Here is an 18,781-nt window from a genome sequence, read left to right as displayed (position 1 = left end):
GTCTCAAGCCGTGGCCGCCTGCCCTGTGTCTCAAGCCGTGGCCGCCTGCCCTGTGTCTCAAGCCGTGGCCGCCTGCCCTGTGTCTCAAGCCCTGGCCGCCTGCCCTGTGTCTCAAGCCCTGGCCGCCTGCCCTGTGTCTCAAGCCCTGGCCGCCTGCCCTGTGTCTCAAGCCCTGGCCGCCTGCCCTGTGTCTCAAGCCCTGGCCGCCTGCCCTGTGTCTCAAGCCCTGGCCGCCTGCCCTGTGTCTCAAGCCCTGGCCGCCTGCCCTGTGTCTCAAGCCCTGGCCGCCTGCCCTGTGTCTCAAGCCCTGGCCGCCTGCCCTGTGTCTCAAGCCCTGGCCGCCTGCCCTGTGTCTCAAGCCCTGGCCGCCTGCCCTGTGTCTCAAGCCCTGGCCGCCTGCCCTGTGTCTCAAGCCGTGGCCGCCTGCCCTGTGTCTCAAGCCGTGCCCGCCTGCCCTCTGTCTCAAGCCGTACCCGCCTGCCCTCTGTCTCAAGCCGTGCCAGCCTGCTCTGTCTCGTCTGTACCAGCTTACCTTGTGTCTCCAAGCCGTGCCTGTTTGCCCTGTGTCTGTCGTACCTGCTTGCCCTGTATCTCAGCCTGCCTGTCAGTCACACCTGTCCAATTGACTTGTCCCCGAATGGGATCAGCAGCCACAGCCAGACACCACCCTGGAGTGGCACCCGGCAGCTACCTGCCGCACAAGCCTGACCTCGCCATCAGAGGCTCCAGCGAAGACCAAGGTAGCTGTCATAGTCGCGCCCCTTCCAGGGTAGTCTGGTTGGTGGCACAGTGGGGCCACAACCCCCTGGCTCGTGCCAATCAGCCAAGGTGCGAGCGTGACAGCTCCTTGCTGCTGAGTAAGCCAGGCCCTGTCCTATGTCTCGCCTTCTAGGAAAGGCTTTACTCCTTGCTTTGTCTAGTACACTCTGGCTACCCGCCAGGAGGCAAATATCCTGGTATCTGTGTTTTCCTAGCCTTGTCGCTGTACTTTGCCTAGTACTTCTCTGCCCGCCCTCCAGGAGGCAGAATATCCTGGTTCCTGTATCCTTCGGTCCCTGTGCATTGTCTCGTACTGTTTCCCTGTCTGAACTCTGTCCTACCTCTGTCAGTTTCCTTGGCTTCTTTCCCTGTTGTGTCTTTCATTGTGTCCTCCCTGTCTGTGCTCCGCACCCTTGTGGCTCTGCCTGCTCCGCACCCTTGCAGCTCTGCCTGCTCTGCACCCTTGCAACTCTGCCTGCTCCGCACCCTTGCGGCTCTGCCTGCTCCGCACCCTTGCGGCTCTGCCTGCTCCGCACCCTTGCGGCTCTGCCTGCTCCGCACCCTTGCGGCTCTGCCTGCTCCGCACCCTTGCGGCTCTGCCTGCTCCGCACCCTTGCGGCTCTGCCTTCTCTGCACCCTTGCGGCTCTGCCTTCTCTGCACCCTTGCGGCTCTGCCTGCTCCGCACTCCTGTGGCTCCGCCTGCTCCACACTCCTGCAGCTCCATCTACTCCGCAGTAATGCGGTTCTGCCTACTCCGCACTTTTGCAACTCCACCTACTCTGCACTCCTGCGGCTCAGTTCCTAACCTGTTCCAACATACTCCACTCCTTCCTGCCTATATCGGTACTTGCACCTGCTGTGTGAACAGGCCCCTACTTGTTCCTTCTCATACCATGCCAGCCTGCCCTGTGTCTCGTCCGTGCCCACCTGCCCTGTCTCGTCCGTGCCCGCCTGCCCTGTGTCTCGTCCGTGCCCGCCTGCCCTGTGTCTTGTCCGTGCCCGCCTGCCCTGTGTCTCGTCCGTGCCCGCCTGCCCTGTGTCTCGTCCGTGCCCGCCTGCCCTGTGTCTCGTCCGTGCCCGCCTGCCCTGTCTCATCCGTGCCCGCCTGCCCTGTCTCGTCCGTGCCCGCCTGCCCTGTCTCGTCCGTGCCCGCCTGCCCTGTGTCTCGTCCGTGCCCGCCTGCCCTGTCTCGTCCGTGCCCGCCTGCCCTGTGTCTCGTCCGTGCCCGCCTGCCCTGTGTCTCGTCCGTGCCCGCCTGCCCTGTCTCGTCCGTGCCCGCCTGCCCTGTGTCTCGTCCGTGCCCGCCTGCCCTGTCTCGTCCGTGCCCGCCTGCCCTGTGTCTCGTCCGTGCCCGCCTGCCCTGTGTCTCGTCCGTGCCCGCCTGCCCTGTGTCTCATCCGTGCCCGCCTGCCCTGTGTCTCATCCGTGCCCGCCTGCCCTGTGTCTCGTCCGTGCCCGCCTGCCCTGTGTCTCGTCCGTGCCCGCCTGCCCTGTGTCTCAAGCCATGCCCGCCTACCCTGTGCCTCAGCCGTGCCTGCCGTGTCTACTTGCCTGCCTGTCACTCGTACCTGATCAAGTGTCCTGTCCCTGAGTGGGATCAGCAGTCACAGCCAGACACCACCCTGGAGTGGCACCTGGCAGCTGCCTGCTTCACAACCTGACCTCATCATTGGAGGCTCCAGTGAAGACCAAGGCAGCTGTCTTAGTCACACCCCTTCCATGGTAGTCTGGTCTGTGACACAGTGGGGCCACAACCCCCCAGCTCGCACCAATCAACCAAGGCGTGAGCGTGACACCCGCTCTATACAAATCCACAGTTCTCGCCCAATTTGGGTGAAATTTGGCACGCCACCTCTCCACCCACAGGAGCAGAATACTGCACACATTACATCTCGCTTGCGTCCCCCCGTCATGAGATTGGGGCCCCCGAAGTTAGGCCCTATACATATAATGGAGAAATGTGAAATCTGTAGTAGCTCTGTCTATGCAAAACCACAGTTCTCGCCCGATTTTGATGAAATTTGACGCACCCCCTCTCCACCCACAAGAGCAGAATACTGGGCATGTTACATCTCGATAGCGTCCCCACGTCATTTAGATTGGGGCCCCCGAAGTTAGGCCCTATACATATAATGGGGAAATATGAAATTTGTAGTAGCCCGCTCTATACAAATCAACAGTTTTGCCCGATTTGGGTGAAATTTGGCATGCCCCCTCTCCACCCACAGGAGCAGAATACTGCGCATGATAAATCTCTTTAGCGTCCCCCCGTCATGAGATTGGGGCCCCGAAGTTAGGCCCTATACATACAATGGAGAAATGTGAAGGTGAAATTTTACTGCTGAGGGGAAAACAACAGTTGTGACTGACAGGGACGGATTATAGTGATGGCGCCAAAGAGATGCTGCTAAAGGGTTGCACCACCACACACAACACACAAACATTTCACAAACACCATACAACATCACATAGACAGCACACATACACCAACCCACAAGCACAACACCATACAAATTCCACAATATACCACACAAACACCAGAACATTCTAGACACACACAACACAAACACCAACCCACAAATACCATAACACCACCCCATAAATACCACATGCACACCACACACACGCAATGACTACACATGCATGCAAACACACTCAGATGGATGCACCCTACGTACACGGACAAACATTACTGAGCAGCAATATTTGTCAGGCGAAAAATGCCTCATAGTAAGATTGTTATTATTGCTTGCTGTACATGGAGCTTTCATCACAAGCTGCTGAGGTAAAGTGATAGCTGAGCTCTGATTTGTTGCTTTGGGCGCCTAGACAACTCTGCCTATGAGGCGGTTTTCTTTACCGAAATGTGATCTTCTTCAGGTCATAGTAATACTGTGTGAGGGCTGCTCTGTATTTACTATTCATCCTATTAGATCACTTTTCAGTGTCAGGTGAATACCAAAGGGTCATAATACTAAGGACTGTTTTTTAAAATGCTCCCCAAAAAACGACCATCTGTTGGGCAAGTTCATCTAAAAGCTAAGAAAGCAAAATTGTGTCAAAGAGCTGAAAAAAGTGAAGAACGTGACGCCAGGCTTGAAAGAATTGAATGAGACAGGCTAAATGTAAGGCAGCTGAGTCATCAGAGCAACCGGAATGTCGTCTTCACAAGAATCGAATAAGGCAGGCTGAAGCTTGGAAAGTAATTGTTTGGGATGAATGCACCATGGCGCACAAGAAAGCTGTCGAGGTCCTTGATTGCACCTTGAAAGATCTGCGGGGAACTGATCGTTTAAAGGGGAGAATTGTTATAGTTTTTGCAGGTGACTTCTGCCAGACATTACCTGTTCTTAAGGGAGCAACACCAGTGGATGAGCTGAATGCCTCTCTAAAATCTTCTTATCTGTGGATACATTATCAGAAGAAAACTCTTACTACTAATATGCGGGTTCATTTGATGGGAAATGCAACTGCCGACAAATTTACCCACCAGCTACTATGCCTTGGAAATGAAAGGTTCCCTACTGATTCCATGACTGGTCTCATTTCCTTTTCCGGAAGATTTTTTTGAAAGGACATCTTCAGTAATGGAACTTATTGACCAAGTTTTCCCTGATATTTGTAACAATTTTAACAACCATCAGTGGCTTTATGAACGTGCAATCCTAGCACCTAAAAATGATAGTGTCAGCTCCATAAATCTAATAATTCAGGGAAGGCTGCTTGGTCTAGCGACCACATACATGTCCACTGATTAAGTCATTGAGAGTGAACAAACCGCTTAGTTATCCGATATTTACCTTGGATACCAGCTTCCAGTGTCTGCTTACAGCGCTGGGAGCTCGCTGATCGTTGGTCTCCCGCTGCCACACGCAGTGCATGCTGGCCAGCGGGAGACCAACGATCAAAAAATGGCCCAGGACATTCCTGCATGATTAGCGATACTCGGCGGAGGGGCCGGTCGCTGATGTGTGCCACACACAGCGAGATTGCTAGCGAGATCGCTGATGCGTCACAAAATCAGCGATCTCGCTAGCGATCTCGCTATGTGTGATGGGCCCTTAAGGGAGCAAATATTTTCATTCCTCGTATTCCTTTGCTACTAAGCGACATGCCCTTCAATTTTAAGCATCTGCAGTTGCCAATCTGACTTGCATTTGATATGATTTGACCCTGGAAGGTAGATTTCTCGTGACTTCCCTTTCCCCCCGCCCGATCACCCCCACTCCCCGAACAAAGGCCACAGCAACCAATTTATTAATTAAAGACACTTGGTGAGGTCCTCAAAGTTAACAAAATCTGGAGATTTACCATGGCCTTGCCCCTTCCCCCCAACCTTACTCCCGGACGCGTTTTTATTTGGCTCTGAAGCTCCATGAATCGAGGGAAGAGGTTACCTCGCACCATTAACGTGCACCCAGCTTCCACCACTGAGTGCCCCAAAATCTCATAGCCAAGTGATACCGACTTCCATCGTCTGGTATCCCCAATGTTAAACCAACGTCAAGGACCCACCAACGCTCAAAATATCACATAATCCAATGTACACAAAAACCTCCGGCTCACGAAGAGTCATACATCTGAAGGCCAGTCAGGAGAGGAAAAACCCCCTGTGGGGGAAACCTCCAGGGAACCATGGCAGCCGGATTGCCCTTCTCCTGGGCTTAGAAGGTCAATGTTAAAATTATTTTCTTTATTTAATATTTTTATTTTATAATTTTTTTTATAATATATTTTTATGTACATGGTATTATTAATAATGCAACTCTTTCGCTGATCGCCACTGGGAGTTCTTCTTCTTCTTTGGGCGGGCGGGTGGGTGTTGCTGTCCAGATGTCCGTGGCCAAAGAGAACAAATCCCCCTTTGCTCTGTCCTTTTGTCCCTGGAGCCCCCACATCTGCCTATGTCACTTCCTCCCTCTCCTTGTCCCATCTCAATTCTTTGTGTTTGGAATGTCAGGGAGGGGATAATGAAACCATCTTTGAAGCCTCTGGTTAGCAGGTCAGCTTTTTGTCTATCTGGATACCTATTTAGGTAAGGCAGCATCGTGTGAAGTCTGATTGGTGTTCGACCCTTGACCATAACTAGCTCCTCCTGCCTTACCGTTGTTCCTTCTGAGACATTTAATGGCCCTGTGTGATGTTCCATTACAGATGGAACACAGGTGTCTAAATTTGCAACCAGGGCCGAACCTGCATTGACTTTCATTAAACTGCCAGCACAAGCCAGATTTCTGTGTGAATTTACAACCCTGAAAACTTCCTGCCTCCTGACTTCCTGAACAGGGCTGTGGAGTCGGAGTCGTGGAGTCGGAGTTAGTTTTGGTCGGAGTCGGTAGAAATGTACCGACTCCGACTCCAGCTTTAAAAAAAGTATTAATATTTAATAATTGAACTTTCATATGAATTTTATAAATGTTACTCAAATATATATGTTCTATCAAACTATGAACAACAGTGATAAGCAGTTCTGCTGGAGATAGAGACATTTCTTACTTCTTGTCTGTCACTGTTCTCCACTGCCCTTATCTAATCTTATACTTGGTTAACCTCATGCTGCCCCAACCCCCCTGCTTACAATGTATGAAACTGAAAGTGAAAATGTGTTGCAAATTCTTAGTAGTAAAGCTCCTCCTCTAGACTAGATCATACTAGGTGTGCGTCTTCCAAGCATCTCACAGCTGCCTGCTACTCCGAAGAGGAAGACTGTAAGAAGTATTATCCTTTCAACAAACTTTGCATCAGTTAACTGTGAGTACATGAGGAATAATAACAGTATTACTGACCACTATATCAGTTGTATGACCTGGCAATAATTTTGTACAATTGTTTTTAGGAAAAACAATTGTCATTTGGATTGTGAATGCAGAATTAAAAACCTGAGAATGTCAAAGAAGCATCACATTAAATCAGCTGTATTTGAACATTTCACCATCACTCAAGATAGAAAACATTATGTCTGTCAGTGTATGACAAATGATCCAGACGAAAACAAATGCTGTGAAGCCAAGATGAGTGCATATTCAGGCAAAGATAAAAATGCTCCTACCAGAGCTTCTAATCTAAAGAGACATTTACAGCGCTTTCATCCAGAAGTACTGAAAGCAGTGGATGAGAAAGACTGCATCCAAACCAATGAACCAGTGCCCAGCTCTTCCAGCCAAACAAAGGAGCAGAGAACTTTGCAGCCATCAGTTGCAAGATATTTTGTCAGTGACAAAGTTACTGTGACAATGACAGTAGATACATTTAAAAAACAGATCATAGAGCTTGTTGTAAAGGATAGTGTGCCTATTTCATTATTTTCACGACCAGCTTTTATGTGTCTGAATGGGGAAATGGCCCGCAAGCTTGGTGTTTCTCTGGAGAGAGAGAGTATTAGAAAATTAGTAATCGAAGAAGCTTTTAAACAAAAGGAAGAACTTAAAAAAACTCTCAAGGGACACTTTCTGTTTCTTAAAATGGATGCCTGCACACGTCACAGAGTGAACTATTTTGCCATCAATGTCCGATTTGTTTGTGACAAAAATGAAATAGTTACCAAGACATTGGCAGTAAAAGACACCAAAGCTCATCACACCAGTGAGTTTCTCCAGGTCTTGGTGGAAAAGGTTCTGCAAGACTATGAACTTAAAAAAGAGCAAGTTCTTTCTGTCGTAACTGACAATGCTTCAAATATGATAAGTACTATTAAGCTAATGAATGAGAGTAATGATGACCAGCAGCTAAAAGAACATTCTGGGTCCACAGACACAGAAATGTTTGAAATAGAGGAACACAGTATTGTAACTGAGGAGCAAACTGAAGTTGCTTCAGATGAACAGCAACATGATAGTTTAGATGATCTTGTTGAAACTGTGTCAATATGTTCTTTCATTCATCACATGTGCTGTGTTGTGCATACGCTACAGCTGGCTATAAGAGACAGTCTGCAAGAAGGACATGCTGCTGCACTGATTGGCAAGGTGAGAAAATTGGCTACTGTTGCCAGAACCCCTAAAGTTGACTCAATTTTGAAGAGACGTGCTGGAAAAGGGGCAATTATTGATCAAGCCACACGATGGAGCAGTACTTACTTAATGATTCAGCGCTTGGTTGAACTGAAAACCTTTCTTGTAGACATGGCTAACCCTCAACTGACGCTAAATGAAAGTCAGTGGAATCAGGTGACTGAGCTGGAAAAATTGCTAGAGCACCCATTTACAGTGACTAAAAAATTACAAGCAGAGGATTTAACTCCAGGTATTTTCTTAAAGGAGTGGAAGAACCTGATGTTTCGCCTGTCCCAAAGAGGAGGGTTAATTGCAAGTGGCATTGCTACATCAATGAAACGGAGAGAGGAGCTACTATTACAAAATAACATTCTTTTGGCAGCTGTTTATGTAGACCCAATGCATCGGATTCTTCTAGATGATCAACAGCTAAGTAAAGGAAAAGAAGCTCTGTTTGAAATAGCAGTAAGGATGAAAGGGTTGCAGAACAGTCAGGAGGAACAAGAAGAATTTGGTCGTCCTGCCACATCTTCACCCTCATCATCAACTGATGAAGAATTTAATTTCGAAAAATATTTGGATCACAAGGACCGTACAAAGCGTTCCCGCATAGAAGAAGAGTCATCCCCATCAAGGAACACAGCCAGTACATTTCAGCAGAATTTTTCATGTGCACTAAAAGAAATTGAGAAATTTGACCGTTCATCAAAAATAACAGTGCAACAAGCGATTCCTCTGTATCCTGACATTGTCAGAGATGTTGCCCGAGTGGTTACTGCTTTGCCACCAACACAAGTTAGTGTAGAGAGGTTGTTCTCTGCTCTCAAAATAATTAGATCAGATTTGAGGGCATCCATGAAGGAGGATCTGACAGAGGCAATACTTTTTCTGAGGACAAATTTATAGATTTCTTCTTATTAACTGCATAAAAGTGTTTATTGCATATTTACTTACAGTTTAGAAAAGTTTATAAAAGTTATTTGCTATATTCTAATTGTATTCTAATAAATGTAGTTTTTGCTCTAAGTGGTCTGATTACTTATATGATGGTGAGAAACTGAATAAGCACGATGTTTAATATTTTACAACAGTAAATTTGTTGTTATGAATTGGCCATTTATGAAGGAGTGGGAGTCGGAGTCGGAGCCTGATAAAATCCAGGAGTCGGAGTCGCAATTGTGGCTTACCGACTCCACAGCCCTGTTCCTGAACCATACCCTGCATGGCCGGCATTACCGGCCCACCCATGAAAGGAATTCCCATACTTGTTGTTAGAGGCCATAATCTTAAGCCAAAGGCCAATATCTTTCTGATCCCATCTAATAGAAGGGCGAATAGCTTCACACTGACAATATTGCTCATCGTATCGTAACCATGCTTGTCCTCCATACGCTCTGTAAGCTTCCCCAATGGAGTCCATGTAGCAGAACAATTGTGAGCAGCTTTCTGGCGCTTTCTCCCCTATGATGCTGGATAAGATTGAGAAGGCTTGTCACCTTTCATCCTCATCCTTTTTGAGACAGCTTTCGATCTGTCATTTAAATAATGTTCTGCCTCGGCCTTTGCTGCTTGGTAGGTACAGGTGTGATAGGCTGCAGTAATGTGTTTGGCTTTGGATAGATACATTTCTTCACACCCACTTGCTACAAGGCCTGCAGTCCCTTCCCCTCAGTACTTCCCCAGCTTTAATTCAAGCATCACATGTGTAGCTAAGTTATTCAATTCCTACCACATCCCTCATGCAATATGTCATTTCATTTTTGAAACATTGTCCCCCTCTTGTGGCCTTCCAACTTTTCAATTTTGAAATTTACTGTTCAATTTTGAGTCAATTCACATATGAATTAAATGGAAAAGAAACAATTTATCTGGCGAGTTATTTTGAATGTTCGGCCTACGTCCACCTGTCTGACAGATGGTATTCTAGTGGCTTGTAGCAGCAGCTAGGTGCGCTGCTTGCCTGCAGTAAATAGGATGTGTTACATCCATGGAACACTATGATAGGATGCATTACATTCATAGAGCACTATGCTTGGATGTTTTCTATTCATGGAACACTTTGGATCACTGGAACAATGGGACTACGTGTCACAATGGGCAGCCCAGAGTCTGTAATAGCTGCGCAATAGTAGTCAGCTTCAGTCTGCTGAGGGAGCCTCAGCAGACAGGTGGGGGGTATGATCGCTCTTTGGTTACAATATCCAGCACCAGGAGAGTTAAAGAAAGACATTTCTTTTAGGGAGGGTAGAGGGTCGGTGTAGGAGCAGTGCTCGTCTGGCCTCTTTCCTAGTATATCTGCACAGAGATTGAAGCTTCAGAGACTGGGAGTTCTGTGGAAACTGTTTGGGTAAGAATACAAGGACAGAACAATGGAAAGGACACCATTGTAGGCATTTACTACAGGCCACCTGTGCAAACTGAAGATATGGATGAACTCTTTATGCATCAAATGGCCAAGTTCTCTAAAAAATATGACATAGTGGTCATGAGAGATTTCAACTAAATATATACCTCACCTCGGGCCCTGTCATCTAAGTGGTCACTTTCTTTCTCCCCAGCTGACATAGTTGCAGACACTGTTACAGCACCGTCACCAATGTTTTCCCTTTGAGGTGTGTAGGGGGTAGTCCACTAAGCGGTCCATCCTCCTCATTAGGGTTTATAACAATGCTCCCAACTCATTGCTAGGTGACTCTGTGGATAATGTAGTGTAATTTAAATTTCTTCTCGGGGATCCCTGATAACCCCCACCCCCTTGTGATTGACCTGCAAATGGAGACATACAAGACGTGGAATTATAATTACCAGGCCGCCTGGGAGTCGTCATCCCATCGGCCGTTGTGGCTCAGGAATCCTCCATGTCGTCGTCGTCCTCGAATTTGGTCCTGTTTCGGCCAGAAAAAGGGTTTTGTCCAACCCGTCTCCACATCCTCACGTGGCCATCTCTCTGAAGCTTGGCGGACCGAATATGCTTGCTCTGGGCTTCTGTCGATGGCTGCGTTCCCCCCCCCGTGATCGCTGTGACTGCCTTGGTCCTTCCACAGCCGCCCTGGGGGGCATGGCCGCAGTCTCTCCCCCTGGGCTGCTATCATTCCTATTTAATGATTCCCTTCTCACCTGGAGCCTGCTTCTTCTAACATTACCCAGGACTGGAGGGTCTCTAGAGGGGCTTCTTGCCCGCTGCTGCCCCCACAAAGGCATCTCTAACGATAGCCTGTCTGAGGGCCTAGTAATGCGAGTCGGCCTATTGGGCCTTCCTAATACTTCCTCTCCGGGAATCCTGTTATGAACTCATTTTCTGCTCCACCAGTTGAGAGTTCCCCTCCCGTTCTCCCTCTGGTGGTGACAGGAGGTAGTGAGGTTGGTTTAAGTTGTAGTGATCTACCACCTGATGAGGAAGATAACGATTGGATCTCTGCAGCGTCAGACTGGATATAAGACAGCCGACGCCCTATCCTAGGGCTGGTGATTCAGTCTGCTTCTAAGGTCCTGGACTTCAGCTCTCTTCCAGTCTTCTCAAGATAAGTTTGTATTTTGCTATTGTTCACACTTGCGCTTGTTGGTCAGTTCAGTTTCTTGTGTGGTGAGCCTGCCCCTGCTGGGGCTATGCTGAATTTCCACTCCTATGTATCAGTATTTGCCAAGCTGCTTTTTGTCCCTTATTGGATTGGCCTCTTTTTGCTCTGTCTCAGAATATTTCAGAGTGCTGATATAGGTGTAGAAGTCTAGTGACTTCAGGGTTAATTTTGTTATCAGAAGTGTTGGACAATACTTTTGTAGGTTTTTTTGGCAGATTGCAGACAGTGTCTTTCTTTTCCTGTCCTTTTTAGTTAGCTGGGCCCCATCGTTTGCTCATCCTATTTTCCTGCCTTTATTTGTAATTTCATCTTGTTTCACCATCAATACATGTGGGGGGCTGTCTTTCCTTTGGGGTCTGCTCTGGGGCAGTTAGTTTTGCTCTTTTCCTGCTTTAGGCTTATGTAGCTCTCCGGTTGTGATGAGGCATCTAGGACCAACGTAGGAATGCTCCACGACTGCTGCTAGTTGTGCGGTTAAGTTCAGGGATCTGCAATCTGCATAGTTACCAACTTCTCTGGTTTTCTGAGACTTAACTTGTTTATTTTTTCCTCCTCGGTGACCCATTTATAACAGAATCCCCCCTTCTGCCCCTTCTGTGTGTTGTTTTGATACAGGCGCCTCCCTGGGCGACCTGTTTTCCTGGGTCCTTTGAAAAGGACCCCAGAAGTGACATGCTTCAGGCATTTGCTGTGGCCACACTTCCTCTTCCACATTCTCCCCAGGCATCTCCCTGGCCAGCCCTTCTACCTGGGTCCTTTGTACAGGCCCCCGGAAGTGAGATGGCGCTGCCCGGGACCCGAGATTCTCCTGCACAGCTTGGGTTTTTCTGTTCTCACCGACAGAGCGTGCAGCATCCGTCGGTATGGATTCTACTGCAGGACCCCCCACTCCTGTCTGGCGCTGCTACTCATTGAATGGGCCACGGACCTCCTACTTCCTGACCCCGCCCCCTGCCTCCTCCGGGATCCCGCATCTATTCTCCAGGCGGTCGGCTGCCTGGCCCCGATACCAGCGCCACCCGAGCCCTCATGTAAGAGTCCATTAATCGCCCCCTCCAGCCAGCCTGGGGGGCGATCCCTGGCAACTGCCTGCAGACTGCTGACAAGATCTTCCACATCCATCCTGGTAAGGATAGGGGCAGAGCTTTTTAAACGTAGATAATTAGTGGGATTCTGGGGCTTTTGTCTAATATAACTAATTAGTAGGATTGTGGGGGGACCCTAAATAAGGAGGGGGGAAAGGGATTTGAGCTGGTCTTCTTACTGTGGGTCCTGCTGTCCAGATGTCCATGGCCGAAGAGAACAACTCCCCTTTGCTCTGTCCTTTTGTCCCTGGAGCCCCCACCTCTGCCTATGTCACTTCCTCCCTCTCCTAGTCCCATCTCCTTTGGCTACCTTTTGTCAGTCTCCGCCATTCATTCTCCCCCTCACCTATCCTATTTCCCTGCATCATCAATAGGTCACTTCCTCCTCTCCAGTGTCCTGCCCTCCTCCCCCTACATGTCGTGTCCGGCGGCTACTATAAACAAAGCACAAGCTCAATCACTTAAAATAGCCAGCATTAATTTGGAGTGCCCATTTTTTTCACATGGACAGTTGTACATTTCTTGCTTTAGAGTGGGTAACCCCACAAATATTTTCATATATGCACCTGAAGGTAAAACCAGAAACATTGTTTACCAAAAAGCACTACAACAGATAGTTGTTTAACTGTAAACCAATTTTACTCTACCGTATATACTCATGTATAAGCCGAGATTTTCAGCCCATTTTTTTGGGCTGCAAGTCCCCCTCTTGGCTTATACGTGAGTCATATACCGGGAGGTGGGCAGAGGAGGGGGAGCGGGGGTGTCAGAGACCATACTCACCTCTCCTGGCACTTCTCTGCATCCCCTGCTTCTCCCTCTTCCGTCTGCTTTCTGCATTCAGCGGTCACATGGTACCGCTCATTAAACTCATAAATATGCGCATATTTGTGATTTTAATGAGCGGTACCACGTGACCAGCTGAATGCAGGAAGCAGAGGGAGAAGCAGGGGCTGCAGAGAAGACCTTGCGCTAGGAGGGGTGAGTATGACGGGGGCAGAGTGATATTCACCTGTCCCCGTTCCAAGCCGTACACCGCTGTGTCTCCGGGTCCTCCTGTGACGGCAGAGGACACGATGACGTGGTCTGTGCGCGCCCTCTGCTGTCAATGCAGGGATCCGGGAGACACAGCGGTGCACGGCTTGGAAAGGGGAAAGGTGGATATCGCCACTGCCAGGGGCTCAGGGCACCGGCACCTGGCCCCCAGCGATGGAGAGGTGAGTATGTCATTTTTTTTATTGCAGCAGCAGCAAATAAGGTGTATTTATGGAGCATCTTATGGGGCAGCATTAACCCTTGTGGAGCAGCATATGGGGGTATTTATGGGGCAGCATTAACCCTTGTGCAGCAGCATATTATGGGGGGTATTTATGGAGAATCTTATGGGGCAGCATTAACCCTTGTGCAGCAGCATATGGGGGGGTTTATCTATGGAGCATCTTCTTGGACCACCATTTAACCCTAGGCTTATACGCGAGACAATAAGTTTTCCCTGTTTTTGAGGCAAAATTAGGGGGGTCGGCTTATACACGGGTCGTATATACGGTTCTTATAGATTACACTGGAGGGAGGGGGGAAGGGTTGCACTATGTTGTTAATTGGGTGTAAATATTTTATATGTTTGTGTAAGGTGCATAAATTTTCATTTATGATAAAAAAAAAAAATAGTTCAAAAAATAATTGTAATAATTTATACTACATAATATGTATTGAATATGTAAAATCAATAATAATGTTGAAATAAAAAAAAAGTTGTTCACATCAATGTTACGACAAATTAGCAAAATGCCAAAATAATAAAAATTTAAAATGGAAAAAAACGTTTACTTTAGAACTCTGAAAATGTCAATTTCAGGGTAACACTAAAAATTAAAAAAAAAAACAAAAAACAACAATTTCATATATTCCGCGAGCGAAGTCACGGGTATTCTACTAGTGATGAATATACTAGTACTTTAGCTTTTTAAAAAACTATTTTAAAATTTTTTTTGAGCATCTTAATTTAATTTCTCATTTACTGGAGTGTTTTGCGCAAATTTTGGCATTGTAAAAAAAAAACACCTGGTAAAATGCCACTGACAATGTAAGTGAAAATCTACACAAGTTCTAGTCTGAATAATGCTTAATAGCTTGAGTCCATTCAACTTGACTCATGTGTAACTTTGCTTGGCTCTTCTAACAGATGCCGCCTCAGTACGGTCAGCAAGGTATTAGTGGCTACTGCCAACAAGGCCAACAGTCATATTACAACCAGCAGTCACAGCCTCCGTATTCACAGTCCCAGGGTCAGTATACGTCGCAGAACCAGCAACGGTTCCAGTACCAGCAGGTAAGTACAACAAAAGCTGCCTTTCTCTACTCCAATTGTTATATTAAGTTGTGAGTGGAAATAATAAGGCTACTTTAGTATGTAAGTCTTGCGTACAGACGAATATCCATTTACATAGAAACCAGATATCTTGGTGCTATCCATAATTGGGTCAGATATATTAAACTGTCTAACTTTTAGACAGTGAAAACTTAGGGTAAAAAGTGTTTAAAAATGTGCAAAAGTGAGTCATTCTATGGATAAATTTGCTTACTTTGTTCCACACATTCTAATGAAATTTTGCTTCACATTATTAGTTTAGGTCACCTCCTCTTGCCTGCTAGGCCACACCACTTTGACAAGTGAGTTGTGAAAAGTGTCTAAAGGTACATTAATATAGGATGCATTTTGCTGCTGAATTTCGGCAGCGGCAATATCCCTACTATTGTGTATATTGTGTGTATTGTCTGCAGTTTCCATTGGGAAATTCTACAGATATACTGTGGACCTCATACTTTGCGTTGAAGAGGGTGAAATCCACTGTGATATCTTCATCTTAAATTGATAATCCACGAGTGTCAAATCCCATAGAGATTATTTTCCATCCAGATTTTAATTTTGCTGTTTTTACCCCCTTCAAACGCACCTTAAAGCATAAATATGGAGCAAAACTTATAAGACCATTTTTTGGCCTGAATTCAGACACAATGTTATTCCACATGCTAATTTCATGGTTGTTCTGTCCTCCAGGCCAGTTTGGTATGTAAATTTTTATTCTTTTTTTGCATATGAGAAACACAGGGCAAAATTTATTGGTGTCCCGGTGAGATTTTCACCAGTGGTATTGTCATTGTGTCCAATTTTAACATCAGTGTGTCATCACTTTCTTTCAAATGCAAAATAATAAAAACTGATGGAGGTTTCTCAGATTGTCTAAATAAAACTAATGGCATTTCCAGCAGTGTCTGCAGCAAAAGCTACATGCTAACTTTGTGGCAGATTTGACACAGAAAATCCCCTTTATTGTGCAATGGATGAAATTTGCAATAATTTTCATACCACGAACTGACAGATTTTAAAGTTTGTATCATACACATGTGGTCAAACTATGTCTATAATTTTCTTTATAATCTGATGAGACATCTCTTTTCCTCTCTTCCTCTGCTCCATGTTGAGTGTGATACACACCATGTGACCAAACAGCACAGCAAGTATCTGTAGCCCTCTATACAGGCCCACTCACTGATTCCTAGATTGTAGACACCTGTGATGCTAATTAGTGGACACACCTTGATTTTACATGTCCTTTTGTCACCTTATTTTCAGGGGTACCATCATTTCTGTCCAGGCCTATTTCACGAGTTTAATTTTTTTTAAAATTCTGTGGAAGCATGGTTGAAAAGCAATGTATGACTTTGATTTATTCCGTTTAATAGATTTTTGATTTATTATTACTTTTGTCAGATTCAAGTTATTTCTGTGACCATTGTGGGTTCTTCTGTCATTAAACGAGGGGTACCAACAATTTTGACCACGTGTGTATAACAATTTCCATGCAGATTTTTTCAGCATTCCACAAATCCATCCAGAAAATCTTTCTGAAATCTACAACATGTGAACATATTGTTACTGATGATGAATATTGTGCATGTCCCTCAACAGTGCTAGTTGGTTTCTATTACTTGATGGCTATAATCTGGTGTCTTATTCCAGAGAAACCCACATTTCTCTTGTATGTAAATGAGCTGCTAAGAACTATGGGCCGGTCACTAATCTGCATGAGCATAAAGGGTTAAACACAGAAAAGTAATGGAAATCATTTGAATAAAAATAAGTTGTAATTGGTGCGGTGTTAGGCTAAATTTCATTGCTAAGACAAATTACAAAATTAAGTATGTATCCATCCCACAATATCCACCTCATTTCCTCATGAGCTATCTTAGATAAAAAATGTATTTGTGATTACTTGGGTCACGTTCCCACGATGAGCTTTTGGTGCATTTTTGACACTGAATATTTTCCCTGCGTCAAAAATGCAGGGTGTTCGAGTTCCAACAAACTGGATGGAATTTGTAGATATCTCCTGCCCAATGTGCTGCTTTTATTTTACTCCATGTAAACTGACCTATGATGCGTGTTTCAAATCTGCAACTTGTTAATTTCTCTTGAAGGTACATGGAGTTTTCTGTGCATACGAATTTTCCCCATAGACTTGCATGCACGTGTTTTTAGTGTGTTTCCATGTCAGAAACGCATCAAAAACGCGTGTAATCTGCCCCTAAGTATATCAATAAAATGTTGGCAAAACAAAATAACAGCAAGTATAAAAATAAAGCAGCTTTATTTAACCCCTTTACCCCCGTGGGTGGTTTTCATATGAATGACCAGGCCAGTTTTTACAATTCTGACCACTGTCCCTTTACGAGCAAATAACTCTCGAACGCTTACATGGATCTCGGTGATTCTGAGAATGTTTTCTTATGCCATATTGTACTTCATGGCAGCGGTAAAATTTATTTGTTATGACTTGCATTTATTTGTGAAAAAAAATTAAATTTAGAGAAAATTTTGCAATTATCCAAATTTTAATTTTCATGCCCTTAAATCACAGAGATATCTCACATAAAATACTTGATAAGTAACATTTCCTGCATGTCTACTTTACATCAGCACAATTTTGGAACCAACATTTTTTTTCAAATAAGTTATTAGGGTTAAAAGTTAAACAGCGAGTTCTCATTTTTACACCATTTTTTTTAGTGACCACATCACATTTGAAGTCACTTTCATAGTCTATATGATAGAAAATACCCAACAGTGACACCATTCTAAAAACTACATCCCTGAAGGTGCTCAAAACCACATTCAAGAAGTTTATTAACCCTTCAGGTGCTTCACAGGAATTTTTGGAATGTTTAAAAAAAATGAACTTTTACATTTTTTTTCACCAAAACATTACTTCAGATCCTATTTTTTTTTATTTTACCAAGGGTAACACTAGAAATTGGACAACAAAAGTTGTTGTGCAATTTGTCCTCAGTACGCTGACACCCTCATATGTGGAGGTAAACCACTGTTTAGGCGCATGTCAGAGCTCGTAAGGGAAGGAGCGCCATTTGACTTTTTCAATGCAAAATTGGCTTGAATTGAGATCCGACACCATGTTGCCTCTGGAGAGAGCCCCTGATGTGCCTAAACAGTGGAAACTCCCCACAAGTGACCCCATTTTGGAAACTACATCCCCCCAAGTAACGTATCTAGATGTCTGGTGAGCACTTTGAACCATCAAGTGCTTCACAGAAGTTTATAACGTAGAGCCGTAAAAATAAAAAATCATATTTTTTCCACAAAAATGATCTTTACGCCCCCAATTTTTTATTTTCCCATGGGTACCAGAAGATATTAGACCCCAAAAGTTAATGTTCAATTTGTCCTGAGTACACTGATACCCTATATGTGGGGGTAAACCACTATTTGGATTCATGGCAGACCTCGGAAGGGAAGAAGCGCCAGATTGTACTGTTATGGTTTATCTCCAACAAGGAATTAATCCGCACAGCAAGAAAACACATTCATTGTGCACATGCCTGTGTGAACTGCCGCCTAGAAGTGTGTGCAGTATAAGAAGTTCTCCATAGACCGGGGTGCCACTCCAAAGCAATAGGCACAACAACTTCACCAAAAAAGAAATACAGATGGCACTCACCGGTTAAAATCTTATTTATTCTATTTCTTTAAAACATCGGCATAGGGAGGATGGGAGCAGGAGTGGAGATGACATCTCCACTCCTGCTCCCATCCTCCCTATGCCGATGTTTTAAAGAAATAGAATAAAGAAGATTTTAACCGGTGAGTGCCATCTGTATTTCTTTTTTGGTGAAGGTACTGTTATGGTTTGCAGGTGCCATGACCCACTGGGAGAAGCCACCACGAGTGGCGACACGCGTCGTATACTTATCTTTACCTCACTTACCACCATGTGTGTCCTCTGGGCGGTTTGTCCATGCTTCTTAAAATCTGGCTAGGATGCTTTACTCTTTATATCTTGCTGTATAGGT

The 18,781-nt window shown here is 45.6% G+C and overlaps 1 protein-coding gene across 9 annotated transcripts in view; it reads left to right on the top strand.

Moving 5' to 3' along the window:
- The window catches only part of ARID1B (AT-rich interaction domain 1B), a 2,758,190-nt gene that overhangs the window by 312,135 nt on the left and 2,427,274 nt on the right, over positions 1-18,781 (top strand). For 8 of the 9 annotated variants that reach the window (XM_073585747.1, XM_073585745.1, XM_073585741.1 and 5 more), the window contains one exon: positions 14,598-14,744. The exons of the other annotated variant lie outside the window; for it this stretch is intronic. In XM_073585747.1, the coding sequence (XP_073441848.1) occupies positions 14,598-14,744 (147 nt within the window). The remainder of the gene's footprint in view (positions 1-14,597; positions 14,745-18,781) is intronic. 9 annotated transcript variants of the gene reach the window in all.

Source organism: Dendrobates tinctorius, unplaced genomic scaffold (genome assembly GCF_039654945.1).
Source record: "Dendrobates tinctorius isolate UK_male_01 unplaced genomic scaffold, ASM3965494v1 ptg000087l, whole genome shotgun sequence".
Lineage (NCBI taxonomy): Eukaryota > Metazoa > Chordata > Amphibia > Anura > Dendrobatidae > Dendrobates > Dendrobates tinctorius.
This window is presented reverse-complemented; position numbering and strand designations above follow the sequence as displayed.